The 21599-nt window shown below is 36.9% G+C and overlaps 1 protein-coding gene across 1 annotated transcript in view; it reads left to right on the top strand.

The window, feature by feature from the left end:
- Positions 1-45: 45 nt before the first annotated feature.
- Positions 46-21599, top strand: part of LOC110058850 (ATP-dependent RNA helicase DHX8-like) — a 43230-nt gene continuing 21676 nt past the window's right edge. Inside the window, exons 1-13 of the mRNA XM_020765513.2 lie at positions 46-299; positions 2329-2414; positions 6164-6239; positions 7463-7575; positions 7745-7789; positions 14908-14957; positions 16007-16066; positions 16703-16813; positions 17503-17608; positions 19248-19346; positions 19500-19610; positions 19688-19782; positions 21283-21385. Of these exons, the coding sequence (XP_020621172.2) occupies positions 206-299; positions 2329-2414; positions 6164-6239; positions 7463-7575; positions 7745-7789; positions 14908-14957; positions 16007-16066; positions 16703-16813; positions 17503-17608; positions 19248-19346; positions 19500-19610; positions 19688-19782; positions 21283-21385 (1149 nt within the window). The 5' untranslated portion in view covers positions 46-205. The remainder of the gene's footprint in view (positions 300-2328; positions 2415-6163; positions 6240-7462; positions 7576-7744; positions 7790-14907; positions 14958-16006; positions 16067-16702; positions 16814-17502; positions 17609-19247; positions 19347-19499; positions 19611-19687; positions 19783-21282; positions 21386-21599) is intronic.

The raw sequence follows: 21599 nt of genomic DNA, 5'->3' as shown, positions 1-21599 counted from the left end.
ACGACGAACAAGTGACTAGCACGGTCAGCACCAGTCTGTCGGACTGCACTCGTCCACATTTGTCATGTCAGACCTGTGCTCTGGAGCGCGTATAGTGCAAAACTAAGTGAAAAACCGCTACGCAAACGTTACGTTCTTTTGATGTTTGTATTTATGAAACGGCATCTGACGATCTGACGATCAGTAGTTAAAGTCTTCTAAAAACATGGAAGAACTTCAGCAGCTCGAGCAACTTTCTCTGGTATCTAAGATCTGTACTGAATTGGACAATCACTTGGGAATCAATGATAAAGATCTAGGTGAGTTAAGCTTACATCTACATTTGATGTTTGAGCTTATTCTTTCGTTGTTTTTTCCTTCCTTCGAAGGGTTGCGGCGTAGCTTTTTCTTAAGAGAGCCAGACTGGGAATATTAAGGATCGTTGCCTTGGCCAGGCTAGAAAAATCGAAAATCTTGACACTTTGCCTGAAGAATCTGTTAGGAAACTGTCTTTAAACCCTTGTCACTTAAAAAAAAATTTAAAAAAAAACAGTGTAACTTTTCTACTTTCTACCAATGACACTGTTAGAAGTTCTGCAGCTGTTTCAATATGAACTCCGTCATAATGCTGAACCCTACAATAATTATTCAGACTGGACAAGACATCTGCAATGTTGGTCTTGCCTGGTCTTTAAAAAACCTTAAGGTCATAAGCCTATAGGCAAAGGACTCATCTTTCCACATGGGCAGAAGGCCTTGACTTCTGTGAACAGATGTACATTGTGAACTCCAGCGGCTTAAGGTATCAGAATACCTCAATTCACCATCTTACATTAGTGTGTTTTTGTACAGAGGCTTTGAAAATAACCCTCCATAAAGTATACATGTACATTTCCTGAAAGCTTAATAAATGACAAATTCAAAAATGCTTTTTATTTCTTTTGAAAATATAAAGAGGGTCTCCTATACTTTTTTTGTGATGTGCGAATGGGCATTTTTGCCTTACGTGAAGCGTGAAATTATGAGGATTTATTTTTTCTGTGATTAGTGAATCTACATTTTTCCATCCTCGGGAAACTGGTGTTCGATTTTTTCGTGATCCATGAAATATGCTTTTATTTACGCGTGATTTGTGAATCAACGACTTTTGCAGTAAAAATTTTCACTTTTGGGAGATTTTAGTGTCATTAAAGCTCGTAAACTACACCAAACTACATGTAGATGTGGAAATAGATGTATTTGTATTTGTATGTTTTGTGAAACGTGAATTAAATTTGTATTTTTCTGTGATGACTTAGCCTTTGCATTTTTATGTGAAGCGCGATTGCTTGCTTTTTTCTTTGAACATGAAGCTGTTTCTTTGAATTTTTTGTGATACATGAAAAGGCCAATTGCTTATGCATGAAACTGTTTTCAGAAGAGGTATAGGGGACCCTCTATAAAAGGTCTAGAAATTTTGCATAACAAAGCAGTAATATTTTTATCTTTTGGTCTTCATCAAGTTTGTTTACACACCTTGATTATCACAGCAATGTAATTTATATGGGACTTGATTTGTTACACCATGCCCTTTAAAAGTTTGTCTTTTGTAAAGCATCTATATGGGAACATTTCAGCCAAATTTCAGCTAAATCTGTTGAAAGGTGGCTGTAAATGAACTTAAAATGTACATGCACATTCCTGTATGGCATTTTTGTTTTAGAGATACAGATGAAAAAAGCTTTTCCAATTTGGTTTGTTCTAAGTGATTGATGACACACAAAGTGTTGGAGTTAATGATTTACTTACAGGTGATTCCAAGGATTGGCTTACCGTAACTATGGTGTTGATAGCAATCTGCATTTAACAGATATCAAAATGATAGAAAATTGAGAAAACATAGTGGATCTGGATGCGGCAAATTAATACTACGGTAGCTAGAGAAATGGTGAAATGCAGTCAGATTTCTTTTTCAGTAATCAGTTTAATTACACTACTGAACATCTGCTTGTTAATTTCGTTAAGCATCTGCTTGCTTGGATTTTCTGCCAGACTATCATGACTTTTAGCTTGTTGTTAGTGAACATGCTTGCAGGGCTCTCAAGCTGATTTGTACTGTTGCAATCGAGTCCTGACTATTCACAGTGTTATTGCATTAATAAGTAGAGCTCTGATTAATACATGTAAGTAACCTGACAGTGATATCATAATACAGCATAAGTTACATTTTAGATATTATACATGTAGCTCAGCAATAACTGTAACAGGGTATTTGAGTATTTTTCTGGGTCTTATGGATTAGTCATATTAAACTAAATAGCACCTATGGTGTTCAATAACTTGTTGACATTGTTGTTTTTGTCCATGTAGCTGAGTTTATAATCATGCTTGGAGAAAGAAACCCCACCTTTGACAAGTTTCAGGCAGCTTTAGAAGAAAATGGTGCTGAATTTCCAGTATGTAAAACCATATGCTTAGTGACATTTTTGTCTTGAGTAAAATACATTGTCAGTAAAGTAATTGAAGGGGTGAGTGCAGAACCATGCTAAGTGACGATTTGGGTGAAAAAAAAAAAAATTTTGCGAAAGGGCTTGAATTTTTGCATGTGGTCTTCAATGTAATAGAAAAACGTGGTCCTGTATTTTTGTCACTGGTTTTTGCTTTGTTTTTGAGTTAAAACGTATGCAAAAAAACTTGGTTTTCTCCTAGCCATGTCTTTAGGAGTTTATTTGTTGAACAGTAAACAGGCAGACTGTTTATAGTGCATGAAGTCAAAATCGAATCCCACAGCATATAGAGTGGAAATCTGGGAACAGATTGTTTACATTGGTTATTGTGATGTGAACACAACACATGAATCGATCGAGCATCAAACAAAATACCATTGAACAAAAAAGAGATGTGCCGCATTAGAGCTCTGTCAACTAATATCTTAAGCATGTTTTAAAGTACCTTGTACATGTATGCCTGCTTGGTGATTGAGAGCCATCATAAAGCCTCGATAAACCCGTAACCCATAAGTCATCAGCACGTTTTAAAGAATCAAAATGTGTTCTGAAACTTTGAAGGCAGCTGATATACCGTAATCTTGTTATCGGCATTCGAAGTCAGATCGAGCCAGGCAGCAAAGTCCAAGAGCAGTTCTTGCCCAAGAAAAATACCCTCTGGTGAGTTGTGGCCCATTTGCCAAGCGTTGCTAGCGTCAAAGTTTGGAAAGCGAGAACTGGTTTTAGACTTATAAAATTTGTCTTGGATCGACCGCCTTGTTTTCCCGCACACAAGGTGTAAAGACCCTTCCTGGCATGCATTGCCATCGCGTTCTGCGGACGTTTCTCCAACTGGTAACTAGGTTGTTGTTGCATTTTCATTTAAACATAATAATGGCCAACAAGAAGCGATCAATTGTAACATAGATCTGTGATCCAGGTTGCGTTGATTTTATTTCAAATCGGCATGATTTGTAGTGTTTTGAGCTTCTGGGATCAGCGGACATGTAGATGTATGGAGACCAATACGTTGCGCAGAAGGGTTAAGCTGTTAGTCTATTTATAGAGCGTTTTCATGTGAAGTCATCAAATTCTTAAATCCAAAACTAAACAGCCACCAAAGTTGTTATCCTCATCAGGCATAAGAGGTACCAGCGCATTTTGAACTTTGAAGTTATGGCGGTGCGTGACATAAAGCTTCGATCGCGTTTGTCGAAAACCATGTATTTATCTCATGATTTTTAGCCATTTAAGACATTGCTGTATTTGGAAAAGTGCTTATTGAAATGTTTATTTGTTTTATTTTGTTTTTATTTACACCTTTTTGACCTGAAATCAACATTTTTGAGCTTATACGTTGCGTGAAACTATCATTTTCAGGAGCCCATCATGGGCTTCTGCCATTTTGCTGTTTTCTAAGTGAAACCAACATCCTAGACCTGAAATGAACATCATTGAGCTTATACGTTGCGTGAAATTATCATTTTGCTGTTTTCTAAGTGAAATTAACATCCTTGCGGTCACGCGTTATGTGAAATCAACATTTTAAACCTATTTAGACCTGAAATCAACATTATTGAGCTTATGCACTGCGTGAAATGGACATTTTGCTGTTTTCTAAGTGAAATCAATATCCTTGCCATCACGTGTTAAAGTGAAATCAACATTTTAACCTATTTAGACCTGAAATCAACATTATTGAGCTTATGCGCTGCGTGAAATTACCATTGTGCTGTTTTCTAAGTGAAATCAACATCCTTACCGTCACGTGTTAACGTGAAATCAACCTTTTAACTGTTTTTGACCTGAAATTCATATTTTGTTAATGTTACACGTTGCGAGAAAAATCAACATTTTGCTGTATTTGAAGTGAAATAAACACCTTTGTGGTCGCATGCTGATGTGACAACAAATATAAGTTTTTTTGCATACCTAATTTCTCAGAAACGATGCAAACTTCAGCAAAAACACATACAGAACATTGTTTAACACACCTAAAAAAATAATGCACGCAAAATTTGGAGCTTTTTTGACAAAGTTCACTTTTGAGCAAAATACCTAATGCCCATTTTCCACCGAGCCCTTCACATAAATGAAACCGGGCTTTGTTATAATAAACCGAGCCAATCCTTTGTTATGAATCCCTTGTGATAATAAACTGACGTGAGACTTTGACTTATAACAAAGGCTCGCTTCAGGTTATAATAACAAAGGATTGGCTCGGTTTATCATAACAAAGGCCCTGGCTTCGTTTATCTGAAGGGCTTGGCTGAAAAAACGCGTTAGGTATTTTTCTCAAAAGTGAACTTTGTCAAAAACGCTCCAAATTTCGCATGCAGTTTTGTTTAGGTATGTTTAGCAATGTCCCGTAGTTTTTCTGCTAAACTTTGCTTTGTTTTTGAGATATTGCATATGCAAAAACCACTCAGTTTTCCTAGCGGCGTCTTTATAAAGCGAAGTAAAAACCAGTGGCAAAAATACAGGACCACATTTTTCTATTACATGTACATTGAAGACCACATGCAAAAATTCAAGCCCTTTTGCAAAAATTTTTTTTTCACCCAAATCGTCACTTAGCATGGTTTTGCACTCACCCCTTCAATTAAAATGCTATGCAGTCTCCATTTGTGTGCTATTTATAAATTCACACTTGACAGCTGTAATGCTTGCTACATTGGTGAGACCACTCACTACATTTGCACACGTTTCTGTGAGACCTTGTGTTGGACAAGGCTTTGCATGTTTACAGGTAATTGCAGTCATCTAGGACTTGTCACAACTCTTGCTCTGCAGCATCTTTCCTGATTTAAGATTCTGCTTCCTCAAGTTTGTATGATTCTGCTACCTCAAGTTTTTAGAGGCATACATGTAGTATATTAAATGGGAAAATCCAACTCCAGCTTAGGCACTTAGATTTACCTCTTTCTTTTTAATGTTATATTTTTTTGCTGTTGTTGTTGTTGTTTTTTTTCATTTTGGTTTCTTGCTGTTGGTGGTTTTGATCCTGTCTTAGCTAATTGCTGTTCTTTGTTTCGAGTATATTTCAAATATTCAATATGGTGTATCCGTACTTATGACTTAATTTTACAATATATAATCATGTTACTATACAGTGAAAATTCAGATGTATAACCATCAAGTACTTGTCACTGAAGACAATATGTGGGAATGTTGAAACTTGTGTTGTAAATTGAAAAATGATGTTCCTTTTTTAAAATTACAAATTAAATATAACAACTGTTCACATGTGATCAACTGGTCACAACCAGTGGGTCTATCTTTCAAAAATGGCTGTGGAATTGACCAAGGGGACACCCTGTTGCAACCCCAGCTACATGTAGAAGGGGTGACAAAAGTGTAGTTGAGATACTTGGCCATATTTAACTGCTTATTCTATTTCAAATGTATCTAGTAATGATTCTCTGATACCCCTGGGCCCCCAAATTCAATGTCGTGTAGGTGCTTTGGTCTGCGCAGTCTTAGAAATAGAAAAATCAACATTGTTTGTAGTGAAGGAGGGGGGGGGGGGATAATGTTTCCAAGATGCTCAAAAATACAATGTAGGGTCTCTGCACTTTTGTTGCTCATTGTAGTTTTCAGAATGAGAACTGAAACTGCAAGCTTGGATTTCAAGTCCAGTGATCAAACCGCTCAGCCACACTGTCTCCTGATACACCTGCAGTCCAGTAATTACCTGATGATGAAATTTCTCTCTTTAGGAGTCATTTACCTCCAACTTGTTACGACTGATTCAGAAGATGAAACCTAAGCTAGACACATCAGATGATCAACCAGGTCTGAAGTCAATTTGCTACTTAGTAATAATGTAGGGGTTAACAAGCACAGTATGGTGTCCCAGGATATAACAAAGGGCCAAAAGAAAATTTGGAGAGGCTCAGAGATAAGAAATTGATCGTAATTGCAATAGGTGTTTTGATCACTTTTTGACTGACAATACTTGTACCTTTGAGCAACTAGAGAACCATTATGTTCATTAATCTAACAGAAGATCAGTCATTACAGGTGTACTAGAGAAACATGAAAGTTTCAGGTGATGCCGTTATTGAAATCTGAGTTACCATAGCATGGTAATGATGTCATCCGTCATATGATGAAAATGGCATGTGCTTTTCATGACAGGATAATGTGGGAAAATGATCTCTGAGTCTTAAACTACCTGACATAAAATGCAAATGCAACAAAAGAAAAGCTGTCTTTTATGGCTTGATGAAATAACATGAAATCCGTAGAGGGAAATCTTTCATTTGATATTTCAGAATTTGAACTAGTTTGGTCTGTTATTTTGCTTTTTTATCAAAAATTGACCCCACCACTATTAAAGTTTACATTGCAGATTTTTGTTTTATTGCTTTATGGAATCTACACAATATTGTCAGTGATATGGAAATTGAAAATTAAAATTGGATATAGTTGTGTTTTTTCAGTGTGTTTTAGGCATCCAAAAACATGAAATTTCACTTCTGGTTGGGTCAGAAACTGTGGGGGGTTAGGATCTGGGACTAGTCAAGAATGTAGGCCTACTTATCTTTTGTGAATGTTTAGAATTTTGCTTGAGCACCTAATTTGTAGTATATTTCATATATTTATTTATTTGTTTTTTCATTTCTATGTGTTTGGTTGAAAAATTGAGTAAACCTGCATTCATGTTTTGACGTCACAGGCTTGTTAGTCTTAGGTCCTAACCCCTCGTGGTTTCTGACCCAACTGGAAGGGAAATTTCACGTTTTCAGATGGCTGAAGCGATATCCAATTTTATTTTTCGATTTCCATATCATGATAGTTATCTTGTAGATAATTCCATAAAGCAAAGATGTGTAGCAAGGATTTAAACATTACCAGCTCATTACTGCCAGTTAATTTGGTAAAATGACTACTGGAGACAAAACTTAGAAACTGTGGGAATAAAAATATTATTGTGTTCGGACACACAGTTAAAAAGTGATACACCTTTAGGCAAATAATGTAGAATAAACACTACAGAGTCAATTTGTTTGCAGGAACATCTGTAGATGACAACAAAGAAAACAAAGTTACCGCAGTCGTTGAGAAAAAAAGAACAGCATTTCCTGGGCTTTGCATCCCAGATCAGCTGACAGAGGACACAAGTAAAGTAAGGGGAAAAGTTCAAAAGAGATAAGAGTTGTTTTACTGTATACATCAGCTGTATTGTATTCACAAGCAAACAGATGACTGTGCAACAAACAAACAAACATAAGCCACTAGTTTTCCTGTAAGTTTTTTTCAAGTATTAAGTAAATTAACTTTAACTTTCACTTCAGAGCACTGAAGACGATGAAAAAGTGGCATCAACAGCTCTTGGTGAGGTGAGCTGCACACTTTTGTTTTTAGTGTTACATGTAATCCGGGAGGGGGGTACTCTTCAAAATTTTGTATGAAGAGGCTCTGCCTCGAGGTCCAACTCCTTACCCCTTTGTATACCATTTTGATAGAAAAGGTGCCCCTTTTATTGAGCCCAGGCTTTTAGCCAGATCGGTGTCCAGGTGTCCTGTGGATGGCCATTTTCTAAAGAAAATTGTTTTATTAGTGCAGAGTGCACTATAGGGATGGTTTAGGGGGCTGCTGTTCGCTAAATTACTAACACAAAAAGGTGTAAACTTTAATGTCTGTTTAATTTATTAATTTCAATTAATCAATTAGCCTTGCAGGAAGGGGGGCTAGGTGGGATAGGTATTGGTGTACACTACACAAAACGTGATATACTTACGTTGGTTTTTTTGAAAACATGACAACTTTATATATGTTTTCGCAAATCTCTTGCTATCCTTGTGGTGCTGTTCTCTTAAAAAAAAAAAGCAATTTGCTCGAAATGCAAGCGCAGATAGGTTAGCCTTCAGTGTCTACTACATGTTAGGTGAAAGATACATTTCATTCGGGGTCACTCACAAACGTAGAGTGCTTTTTCCTTGTGGTAGAACACAACATGTAAGACGCATGCGTTCTAGCATTGCTAGTGTGAAAAACTCGGTTTTGGAGTTCAGATCTGCACGTTTTTTCAAGTGACACAACACTTGTTTTGACCGGGGAAAGCAGCTGTATTTCAGGTAACATCAGTTCTCCCTTTTTTTAATGCAAATAATGCTACTGTGAATGTGTATCTTCTGGAATCAACCTTAGCTCGATTCAAGAAATTTCGTCTGCTGTTTTATAACTATTGTGTGTTTACCAGGGTTCAAATAAAGAATGGAAACATATTGCTTCTCCATAGCAGCTTGTTTATTTCCTCTTCTATGAAGGGAGCAAAAAGTTCATATTCAGCCAAAACTTTCCCGCATGAGTTAATTGTAAAAGCATAGGCACGCAAGGCGTGCAAGAGTTATTTTTTTGTGTGAAGTGTTGTAGATAGGAGCATTCATGGTACAGTAATGATTTGGTTAATTTGACATTTTTTTGATTGCGATGTTACATCGGTCATGGTAAGATAGCTAAATAGTAAGCCATAAAATGTTTGACTGAACAAACTACAGTAATCTGACATGTCTCCAGATTAATGTAGATACCATCTTATTTTCTAACAGGCAATTTGATTTGTTCTTTGATACAACCCGCACTGTGATTGATGTGACACGCGCACATGCATAACTCCCTCACTCACCGATCACATAACCCTTCCAACCCCCAAGAGGAATTTTTGCTCAAAAATACTCAAGTTAATTTAGGGACTTTTTTGCATTTTATATGAGACGTAAATTTACCTTTTCACACAACACAACACAACACAACTTCACCAAAAATAGAAAGAAAGAGAAAAAACCTCTGACACGTTGAAAGTCTGATTTAATTAAATTGCACTTTAACTTGGTGCCGCGCAGTCTTCAAAGAACATTTGAACAGTTTTCATACTTTTTACCTTTAAAAATATCGGACCGAAATGAATGTCATCAAATAAAACTATTAAACTGCTACTGCAGAGACGAAAAAACCGTCCAGAAATGAAAGCTTCTTTTTTGTTTAATATCCTGGAAACAATAGCCGATAACTTGTCAACTCTAATTGAATTTACTCCCATATAAAAAACAAAAGTGTTAAGTTGCCATTTGTTACTAAAGATAGCAAACATCTTGTGGAAAGAGTTGTGACGATTCGTCCGCTCTAATTGAATTTACTCCCTTGTGATAAACAAGAGTGTCAAATTACACTTTGTAACTAAAAAATAAAAATATCTCGTTATATTTGCATGCAACAAGAACAAAACAATCGTTACCCGCACTTACTATTGTAAACGTTAGAACTGTTTCAAATCTAAAGTCTTGTCCCCTCTAAAACATGTCCTAAGAACTAGACGCGACGATTCGTGACCTCTAATTGAATTTACTCCTTGTGAAAAACAAAAGTATCAAGTTACCTTTCACTGAAAATAAAAATATCTCGTTGCATTTGCGTACTACAAACTCACGAACTGTTCAAAGCTCAAGGCTCATCTTGTTCATTTAACTAAAATCCTCAGCCTAATCCACAGAAAATGTCGAAGTAAACCCAATATATGAATACTTCCTCCTCTTTTATAGAAGAACGAATATGGCCGTTCTGAACTTTATCGGGATCAGATCTTCTCACATACCATTTACCTTTACAACAAGAAATTTGATTGGCTGTTTATAGTAGATCCAATCTGACTGGTGTGACATACATACATCTCTCACTCACTCACCCATTGACCTGTCACATACCCGACGCGCCGACTAAGAGGTATTTTTTTTACAAAAAAATAACTCAACTAGTAAATTTGTGACAAAAGAAATTCTGCAGACTCCGTGGCACTTACTGAAACCTCCAGTTAATTTCATCAGTCTTTGAGGTGACTCTCTCACTGATGAAGGATATAATTCTGACCAAGTAATGATCTCTACCTATTACCGATCTCTGTTACTATTATTACCTTCGATACAACTCGTTGAAATGCTCTTTAGTTGTATTAATCGATAGCATTGTATATTAGTTTGACGTGAATAAGAATGAGCTATTCCATGACTGGACATGACTGTTTGATAATTAGATTTATTTAGTTCTTGTCTATCAGTGAAATGAAAATTTGCGTTTGGAATACAACAAAATCGTTCCTCTTCGATTTTTCATCAGATATTTAGCTTTATTCCATTTATCTCCAGCGGTGGGTAAAAAAATACACATCTTTCTTATATTTTCGAGGAAACAAGGGTAGCATGTTGCATACCTTGGCGAAGAAAACAAAAGTATCAAGTTACAAACGTTGGCGTAAAAAGTAAAATTGCCACATTTGCCACTTCTGCTAAAGTGACTGAAACTCGGCGTAAAACACTACAATAAAATTCAAAGCCGTCTTGACAAATGGTTATTGTAAGTTATTTTTGGACCTTGAAAGAAAACACAAACATGAAACACACATATTGCTAAGTTACGGCTTATAAAGTTTTTGTCTGCTCATATTCTGCAAGGGGAGAAGGCCTAGTTGACAACCAAGGGAGAGAACGGCATGGGTGAGGACCTATGTGACTACTGTATCAGAACCGTAAATTTTACTCTGCACTATCTGAGATTGTCTCACTAGTTTATATGTCGTGTGATATGACTGAGGACAGCAGTTATTTTTCGGGTAACATCACTTTTCCCGTTTTGGTGCAAAAAACGCTACTGTGGACTGAGTATCTTTTAGAATTACCCCTAGCTCAGTTCAACAAATATAATCTGCTACACTAGTGTGTTTGCCAGGGTTCAAACTAAGAATGAAAACGTTTTGCGTAACTCCTTATTTATTTCTCTTTCAGTTGTCTCTATGAAAGAGACCAAAAAGTTCATATCTACCTAAACTTTCCTGATTTAGTGGCATCAAAACTTCTCCAATTGTAAATCTGTGACAAAAGAAACCAGGAAAATGTTCATATTGCTGCAGACTCCGTGGCACCTAATGAAAGCGCAAATTAATTTAATCAGTCTTTGAAGGGACTCGTTCACCGATGTAGGATATAATCTCGGTCAACTGAGTAGCGGTGACCTTCAAGTCCTTCAATATTTCTTGTTGAAATGCTAACGCTTCTCAGTTGTATATAATAGTTGATATCACTGAGGTGGCAACTGACTAAGAACGTGACGTTCCGTGACTATTTGATAATTAAAGTGCCTATGAAGTAAAAAATAATTGCTGCTTATTTGAAAGGCTTTTCAAAGTAAAGAAGAATGGCGTTTTCCTTTTTGGAATGTCTTTTTTCATTTTAGAGATATTTACATTTTTGAATTATGCAAATGAGGAAAGTGATGACGTCATAGGTGGTGCCACTAAAACAGTACAACACTCAGTCAAGAATATCTCTAGAAATATTAAAGCCGTGTTTTTCAAACTTGGCACAAAACTGAAACTTTTATTGTTTGCTTTTCTTCTCACGTACCATTTACCTTTACAACAAGAAATTTGATTGGCTGTTTATAGTAGATCCAATCTGACTGGTGTGACATACATCTCTCACTCACTCACTCCCTCGCTCCCTCTCTCCCTCACTCACTCTCACTCTCACACTCACTCACTCACTCACGCACGCACTCACGCACGCACGCACACACTCACTCACTCACTCACTCTCTCTCACTCACTCACTCACTCACTCACTGACAAGGCTTAGGTTAGGATGTCACGCATTACGAATACAAACTGGAAAATATGAAAATAAAGGAGCATCAATCCCAGTAGAGGAAAGAACATGCTTAGTATGCAAAGAAAATTGCGTAGAACACGAACAGCATTTCTTGATGTATTGCCAGGGGTACGCTACCATAAGAGTTGAGCTCCATTCTCACATTTCAAACAAAGATGCACTTTACGCAAATCTGAGCGATAACGAGAGAACTAAGTACTTACTTAGAGCTGACAATAGAGTTACATCAAAAATAATAGGTAAATATATCAACTTAATGTTTAAAAAAAGAAAAGAGATTCTCAACTTACAAACGAAATGAGCATTATAATTTTTATTTAATTTTATTTTAATTATAAAAGAATCAAGTGAATGTTATTTCTTATTGTACTAGTTAATGTTAAACCTTTATTGTAAACAGACCAATACCTTCCTTTGGAGAGTAAGGCACAATAAAGATATACTATACTATACTATACTCACTCACTCACTCACTTACCCATTGACCCATTCACAACATACCTGACACGCCGACTAAGAGTTATTTTTTTCACAAAAAAATAACTCAAAAATTCGTACGCGCGCTGTTTTTAAGGAAACCCCCTCAAACTATATATCAACAGAAAGGTTATAAAATGTAAAATTCAATAAAAATATGTTTTGTTTTGGATTTTGCTTTCCAAAGGTGGCAGAGGCCGTCAACTCCAAAATGATCGACTGACGTTCCAGCGAATTAATCGGGTATCAAATGCGATCGTTCATGCAAAATAACTGTGCAGTGTTTATCACAAAGCCTCAATCTCCAAACAGGTGTCAGCATTTTCTTTTATTTCTGTTGGTTATCTTTTTATAGATCTGTCAAGTTTGACTATCGAAAAATTTGTGTAACCTGTTGCGTTAAAGGCTGCCACGAGGAAAGTATTTAAAATAAAGGAATTGCCGACACGCTTTTGTTCCATATCTACCAGTGGATGTTCTGACCAAATTTCATGGAAAACCGTCAAATCTACATACCCTATTAATTCATTTAAAGAGAAGGGATTCTCTCGAAAAACAAGTGCGAGTTTTCGCCTTCTAAAGATTTATAAACATAACACGCCTTCACAGAGGAATGTGTCAACTTGAAAAGCCGCGGGCCAATGAAATAACAGAACCCCTAGCATTCACAGTATGCAAACTTGAGCTTCATGGAAAGGAACGGAGACTTCCGGGTAACACTGGGATGGACACTCGGTTGAGTCACTCTTAGTTGCTTCATGCTACAGAAACTGGAAATAAGCGACGGCCCGATGGGCCACTTGGCTCGTATCCAGACATTATTATCCAACTGTAGCAAATACCGTCCAAATATCAATACAAATATACAGCGATATTGTACAGTTATTTGTACAATGCAAAACTGTCACACCCTCCCTCTTTCACGGACATATTTTTTGACTACAGCAGTTGGATAATAAATCTCTTATTAGATGTTTTGGTGTGTAGTATCGCTTTACATTTTTACTCGTTGTTTGTATTTTGATGAGCCCATAGGGCGAGTCAAAATACGGCACAACTCATAAAAATATACAGCGATACTACACACCAAAACATCTAAAACGATATATTTACGTTACCCTTTCTTCATTTGAATGTTTTTTTATATGTCTTGTCCACGTTGCGTCTGGCTAATATACGATAAGAAATATGAGAACAAATTTGTTTTAGTTGCAGAATAGATAGATAATGCATTAATTCCAATATTTTCCAGCTATTTAACGATTATTCCACAAGCGCATGTTGGATATGAGATAACAGTTTGCCAATGGGGTGCATAGAATTGCCTATAATCATCTCATATCCAACTAGCGTCAGTGCAATAATTGTTAATATTAAAAATTCTCCCAAGATATAGAAAAAAAAATAATGAAATAAAAATAAAAACACCCAAAAAAATTACACGTACGCTCAGCATATTTGTAGAGCATGGTATAATGGCTCATATACCATGATGGCTAAGCCAGTGAAAACTCTTGAACTACATTATCCAATGATCCAGTTTTTAGTAATTCGAGAGTCGAACCTGTATATAATGGCCCTGTATTAAGCGGCCACCTTCTGTTAAGCGGTCAGTTTTCAAAGTCCCAATTTTTCGCTCATACAAACACTGTATTTGTTACCTGTATTAAGCGGCCACCTCTATTAAGCAGCCGCAGCCACTCTGTAGCAGTCCCATGTTTGTCTTCCTTTGTTTATTTTTACCAGCATTAAGCGGGCACCCTTAACCAGAAACTAAGCCACAGGTCATTGTATGTGGTATTTTATTGTGTTTAAAATGCGCTCCGTCATCACTGTAAAGAAATGACATGTACAAAGCTGTATGTAAGCTGACTGGCTGTTTAGTATCATTAACGCTTTCCAGATGTCCGCAAGGTACTGAAGTACAGTATCACATCACGAACCATGCCCAGTGAGTATTTTTAGTGATTCTGTATTAAGAATGGGTGGCCCTTATATACAGGTTCGACTGTATACGAGAACAGACATATGAGCTGTGATATTTCCAAGTTACAGATTTGTCAATTACGACTCCTAGGTGTTTTATACATTCTTTTTTTTCCATCAAGTGGGAGGCACGGTCACTATTTCTTATGTTAAGTTTCATTGGTTTATCTTATTTTCCCGCGGATTTGATTATCATGAAGTTTGTTTTACTCATATTGATTGGCAACTTGTTGTTATCGCACCATTTTCTACTTTGTCTAGTTCACAGTTCATGAAGTACTTGAGTATAAACATTAGAGTGCCTTCATTTGTATGATTGTTATTTTGGCTTTCAGTTGGAAGCTCTGATGTCCAAAGCAAAACATTCGTCATCAGATGCTGATAGGTAAAGTACTTAAGCATCAATTAGTATAGGCAATCCTATGAATGTGAGTGCAATGAAGGATTTACACTGCGAGTGATATTTGAAAATTCTCTCAAAATTACATGAGCCTTTAAGCGAGTGCAATATGAAGGAATTTTCGAATGTCACAAGTAGTGTGAATTCTTAATTGCTGGATGTTTCATATGACTACTCATTAATTTTATGACTGAGAAAAGTGGCCTGCTCTCAGCCAATCACAATGAAGTAACTTTCTAAGTTATATAACAAACATGGTTACACATGCTATCGTAACTGGTCCTTCTCAGCCATTTGTGGGTCATCATGTAACGCTTCTGCCGTCTTTCGGAACTCTTACTAGAGACTAACGTTACTTGATGAACCAAATAATGGTGCAAAGACTTATGCTACCAAGCCCTGTGAGAGAAGGTATGCTTGAAACACACAACTAGAGCAACAATTTGATATTTATGGTAAACAATTTTTTTTTCCATTTTTATCCTCATTCTTTTAAAGGAAATAGTAAAAATCTTCCTGCGTTTCTAATCAGGGTGAACGTGTCAGGTGAAATACACACCTGAGGTCCAAGTCCCCAAAGCAATTTCTGTTCCCGTGAAATTCCACCTGTGATCTTATAGCTCAAAAGAAATGCAGAAATGGTTTCCCATTTCCCAATTGGCACAATAACAGGAATTTTTGATCAACAGGCTGAGGATTACATGTAAAGTTGAAGTGATACTTCAGAGCAAACATTGTACATATAAGTTTATGAGAAGTTGATCCACAATCAGGTTTAGGTGGATTTCAGACGTCATGGTCTGTACAAATATTCTCATCCGTTATCTCACATATTTCATCGCATTCTACCATTCGTGACATTTTAAACCATTTTTACTGTTAGAAACTGTCAAAACATACTTATGCTAATTTTGTATTTTTCACTCACACTTGAAAATGACCACGGAGAGGTTGAAACGTTGTGACTTTTTGTCCTTAGTTTTTGCATGATTTTATTTTTAAGAAATTACTCATTAAGATATCTAAATTTGTAGCAAAAAAGAACACAGACAAACACGGCAGCGAAGTAGAAGCAGAAGCAAAGAAAGAGGAAGGTAGGAGAAGTAAACTCTTTTTCTTTATCCAACTTACACATATTTAATTGTAAATATGCCGCATTTGACTTAAGCAACTAAAGAATAGCTTTTAAACTGGCGAGATGTTGGACAAAGCATTGCAAAGTGTACAAATGTAGCATACCGTGGAAAGAACAAACTCCCTTTACATCATGTAAGGGAAATTACTGCAGCGGTAACAGCTTGTAGAACTTTCCATTACTGCTGCAACTTTTCTCACTGCTTGATTACAGTTACTTGATACGTTTGTTACCTGGTGCAACTGTGTTTCAAAGCATTACATCTCTTGCAGTATTTGGTCAATTATATGACATGCTTGTGGACTAGTGCAGAAGTAACGACAGCAGTGCAAGCTGTCTTGCAGTGATTAGTCAGTTGTGACATACTATATTTGTTGCTTGTTGCAGCAGTGACTCACACAATTTCAAACACCGTTCAAGCTTGTAACATGTGTTAGGGCCTTTTGTGAAGAGGCAGTTGCCCAGCATTATTTTCCGTTGCTGTAACCCAAATGCCAAAATATCGGGCACAACTTTTTAAGGCTGCCAGGAACTTGCACTTGTCGAATTTGAGCATGATAGCAAGCTTAAACTGTAGTGCATGCACTTGTTACAGAAGACGACCAAGATCACGATCACAAAGCCCAAAAGGAGACCGAGTCAGAAGGCAACGAAGCATGGATAAAAATAGAGAAAGCGATAGTTATAGGAGACAAGAAAGAAGAAGGTACGCGTAGAAGCTTACAGTTTTGAATTTGAGACAACAATTACTATTGACTCACTAGAACACTGTACTGTGTAGGGTTATAAATGTTGCAGTTATTAACTTAGTCTTTCATAGTTCTCTGTTAATAATCTCGCTGCTGTGGTAAAATCAAGGAACTGCATGGCTGAGTTCAGTGTCTCTAGAAAAGTTTCTTTCTACCTTTTGTAACAATGTCAATCTTTACTGTTAAAATGTAGCACCGAAGAAGGCTTTTGCTTACCAATACTTTAACCTATTCACCCAATTCTATGTTCAATTCACAATCTTGGTACCTGCAAGAGTAGCCGGCTTCAAAGATGAACTTCATCGCGTGTTATATATATGACTCATTCATGTACCTCATGTGTCAGTCCATGACTTTAATAGGAACATAATTACAAAACTAACTTATTAAAGACCCGTACAGAAAGGAGTGGTTAGAGAGATAAATTAAATTAAAAGCCTTGAGAGATACGCAAAGGATTCTGATTAAAACAGCAAATCGAGATTTTTTTCTAATTCTATATGTTTATGATATATATTTAAATACATTTACTTATATTGCTCAAATTAGGACTGCTGCCGCTGCTTCGCTCGCTTCAGGCTAGCTCACTGCGGCAGCAATTAAATTAGCTGAAGCTACATACAGGTATATATTATTTGTGCAATAGGAAAAGCAGAAGCAGGTCTAGAAGCAGAGAAAGAGGTCGTCCAAGAGACAGACATGGTACTAGCCGAGTGGAAAAAGCTCCACCTGCCACTCCAGTTGTTAACCAGGTAATCGTGTTGGGCTTTTCAAGCTCTCGATTTGTTTGTTTTTGAGTTTGGGTGGGTGGGTGAGTGAGTGAGTGCGTGCGTGCGTGTGTGCGTGCGTGAGTGATTGAGTGAGTGAGTGAGTGAGTGAGTGAGTGAGTGAGTGAGTGAGTGAGTGATGTATGTATATATGTATGTATGTATGTATGTCACACCAATCAGATTGGATCTATTATAAACAGCCAATCAAATTTCTTGTTGTAAAGGTAAACGCTATGTGAGAAGAGTTGATCCCGATACAGTTTAGAACGGCCATATTTATTCTTCTATAAAAGAGGAGGAAGTATTCATATATTGGGCTTACTTCGACATTTTCTGTGGGTTAGGCTGAGGATTTTAGGTACGAACGAGATGAGCCTTGAGGTTTGAAACAGTTCGTGAGTTAGTAGTATGCAAATGCAACGAGATATTTTTGTTTTTAGTTACAAAGGTAACTTGATACTTTTGTTTTTCACAAGGAGTAAATTCAATTAGAGGTCACGAATCGTCGCTTTTAGTTCTTAGGACATATTTTAGAGGAGACGAGACTATTTAGATTTGAAACAGCTCTAACGTTTAAAATAGTAAGTACAGGTGACGATTGTTTTGTTCTTGTTGCATGCAAATATAACGAGATATTTTTATTTTTTAGTTACAAAGTGTAATTTGACACTCTTGTTTTTCACTAGAGAGTAAATTCAATTAGAGCTGACGAATCGTCACCGCTCTTTCCCACGAGATGTTTGCTATCTTTAGTAACAAATGGTAACAACACTTTTGTTTTTTGTATGGGAGTAAATTCAATTAGAGCTGACAAGTTATCGGCTATTGTTCCCAGGATATTAAACAAAAAAAAGCTTTCATTTCTGGACGGTTTTTACGTCTCTGCAGTAGCAGTTTAATAGTTTTATTTGTTGACATTCATTTCAGTCCGATCTTTTTAAAGGTAAAAGGTATGAAAACTGTTCAAATGTTCTTTGAAGACTGCATGGCACCAAGTTAAAGTGCAATGTAATTAAATCAGACTTTCAACATGTCAGAGGTTTTTTTTTCTCTTTCTTTCTATTTTCGATGAAGTAGTGTTGTGTTGTGTTATGTTGTGTAAAAAGGGTAAACTTACGACTCGTATAAAATGCGAAAAGGTCTCTTAACTTGAGTATTTTGGAGCAAAAATTCCTCTTGGGGGTTGGAAGGGCTATGTGATGGGTGAGTGAGGGAGTTATGCATGTGCACGTGTCACACCAATCACAGTGTGGGTTTTATCAAAGAACGAATCAAAGAAAAAAAAAGATGGTATCTACATTAATCTGGAGATGTGTCGAGTTACTGTAGTTTGTTCAAACATTTTATGGCTTACTATTTAGCTATCTCACCATTACCGATGTAACATCGTATGTACATCATAAATTCCCAGTTTCATTCTTGCTGTACATCGCAACCAAAAAAACTTGTCAAATTTACCAAATCATTGCTGTAAACAGCTCCATGAATGCTTCTATCTCCGGCGCTTCACAAAAAAAAAGAAACTCTTGCACACCTTGCGTGCCTATGTTTTTTTTTTTTGTGCAGTTGTGAACAAAATTTCAGTTGTTCAATGTTGGCAGTTCTTTCACATTGTGTTTAGATTTACAATGGAAAGGTCACCACTATCATGCAGTTTGGCTGTTTTGTGCAATTGGAGGGCCTACGAGGACGACATGAAGGCTTGGTGCATGTTTCACAGGTAAAGTTTTAGATTGTCATTACCTGTAACATGAATTTATGCAATGAATGAAAAACATGGGGAAAGTTAGGATAGAGTGTGGTTTAAATTGCAAGTTTGACTTGTTATGCTCTATGTATACTTGGAGGTTAATTTTTTTCTTTATTTGTAAAGCTGCGACGTGAAGGTCGAGTGGCTAACGTAAGCGATGTGGCTCACAGAGGTCAAAAGGTTATGGTCAAAGTTCTCTCCATGGCTGGCAACAAGATCAGTTTGAGTATGAAGGTACGAGTTCTAATTCTGAACGTACTTGATACAGTTTAACAGAGTGCTTAGGTATTGATCGAACCAAACTTTCATAGGATGTAGATCAGGAGACTGGAGAAGATTTGAATCCTACCAGATCTAGACAGCATCCTGAAGGTGAGATCAGCGAGATGGCGAGGAATCCAGACAGGTACTGCGGCATACTACTAACAAAATAGTGAAAAATAAGTCTCTCCAGGTTAGGACGAATGTTTAGGAGAAATCAAAGTATTTGTTTAAACCTTAGATTTACGCAGTTGTTCCAATTCTCTCACACTTTCTGTTGTGTTTGTTCACCATTTTCAATTTCTTAAAACGATTATTATAGATTATAAAATGATTATTTCACAGATAATCATAATACATCAAAGTGCACTATGAGCAGATTCGTGAATTTCGTAGTGAATGATGATGATTGATGTGAGCTAACCTTTGCGTAATATGGAATTACTCTTAAAATAAAAAAATACTTATGTTTTAAAGAGGATAAATTACAATAAACAACGACCAAAGCTCCTTTAACTGAGCATAATGAATCTGACAGTAAACTCTCACAAAGATATTTTCTACAGACTTCATGCCTGCAGCAGAAAGTTTATTTCACACAGTGCTGACAGATTTAAGCCAACCTTGTCATGAATTGACTTGAACCTTTCGCAGCTTCTACGTCACCATTGTGTGACCTACGCCTGAACGATTGAGATTACAACTTTCCCCGACCAACAAAGGAACCGGCCGAAAATTATAACAGGCAATTAATCTGAGTTATTTGTTACAAGCTGCCATTAACGCTTTCCCTGATCAACAAATTACCAGAAGTTTAAACAACCATTTAATATGAGTTACCTGAACTAACAGTTCCATTTTTAGCGCAACACTCCCAGTTACGTAACAAGTTGTACTGGAGATGTCAAACAATGTATGCGCCCGCAAAGCAGCGGAATTGCGAAACAATTTAAGAGATGATCGATCAACTTCTAATTTGCACAATCTGATATCCCAGTACAAACCTTGTCTTGCTTACGCAACTTACGAGTTACAAATACATATTAGTTATGCCACGCTTATGCCATACCATAGAAAATACATTGGCTAACACAATTAATGTGATACATTCGCAAACTTCATTTTGAGTGGCTTTGAACTGGCTTCCTATTGTTGATGATCTCCATGCTCAGTTAGCAGTGTTTTTTTTTTGGTTGAAATCTTTATTTTCTGCTGCGCTTTCGATCTCAAAATTAAAGCGGAAGGAGAAATTTGGCAATGACATGGCTCAAACAATGCTTGAAAGAGACTGGAAATGGCGCCGCTCGCTCGCCGCTTGCCAGAGTAAGATCTCAGCGTACGATGGGAAGGTTGGGTGTATTACCGTCGATAGGCAACGGCTTTACTACATTCTGATTGGCTGTATTTTCTATGGCATGATATAAAATACAAGATACAACTCACAACTAACGTGCTCCCTGTGGCTTCACGCCCAGTCAGTATACTGACTGAACCCGTCAATTTGAATATCTTGTCATGTGATTATCTTTCAGAACATTTGTTTAGAATGCATTTAGCTAAAGGTATACGATTATTACTGCACACATTGTATTATTTGAATGCAAAACTGTCACAGTTTTTTCTTATCAGTACACTGTGTTCGTAGGCCTGCAGGAATCCCTGTGGTACCAGTATATGAAGAAGATGAACCAAACACGAGGCGCAAAGTCCAGAGAATAACCTCGCCAGAGAAATGGGAGTTAAAACAGGTAAACATCGACAGTGAAAAGAAAACCAAGAAGTGCAAGTTGTAATGATTGCTACGTTGGTGAAACGAGCCCTTATTTTTTCTTCGCCCGTCCACGGACAGATGTTCTCACGTTTTGAAACATTTTCGGAATTCAGATTCTTGTCGTATCTCTTGTTCAACAGATTGTTCCACAGTTTTCGATTTTGCGACAACTAAGTTTCAAGTTGAAGTTT

Source organism: Orbicella faveolata, unplaced genomic scaffold, assembly GCF_042242905.1.
Source record: "Orbicella faveolata isolate gen_17 unplaced genomic scaffold, um_ofav_v1 contig_13, whole genome shotgun sequence".
NCBI lineage: Eukaryota > Metazoa > Cnidaria > Anthozoa > Scleractinia > Merulinidae > Orbicella > Orbicella faveolata.
This window is presented reverse-complemented; position numbering and strand designations above follow the sequence as displayed.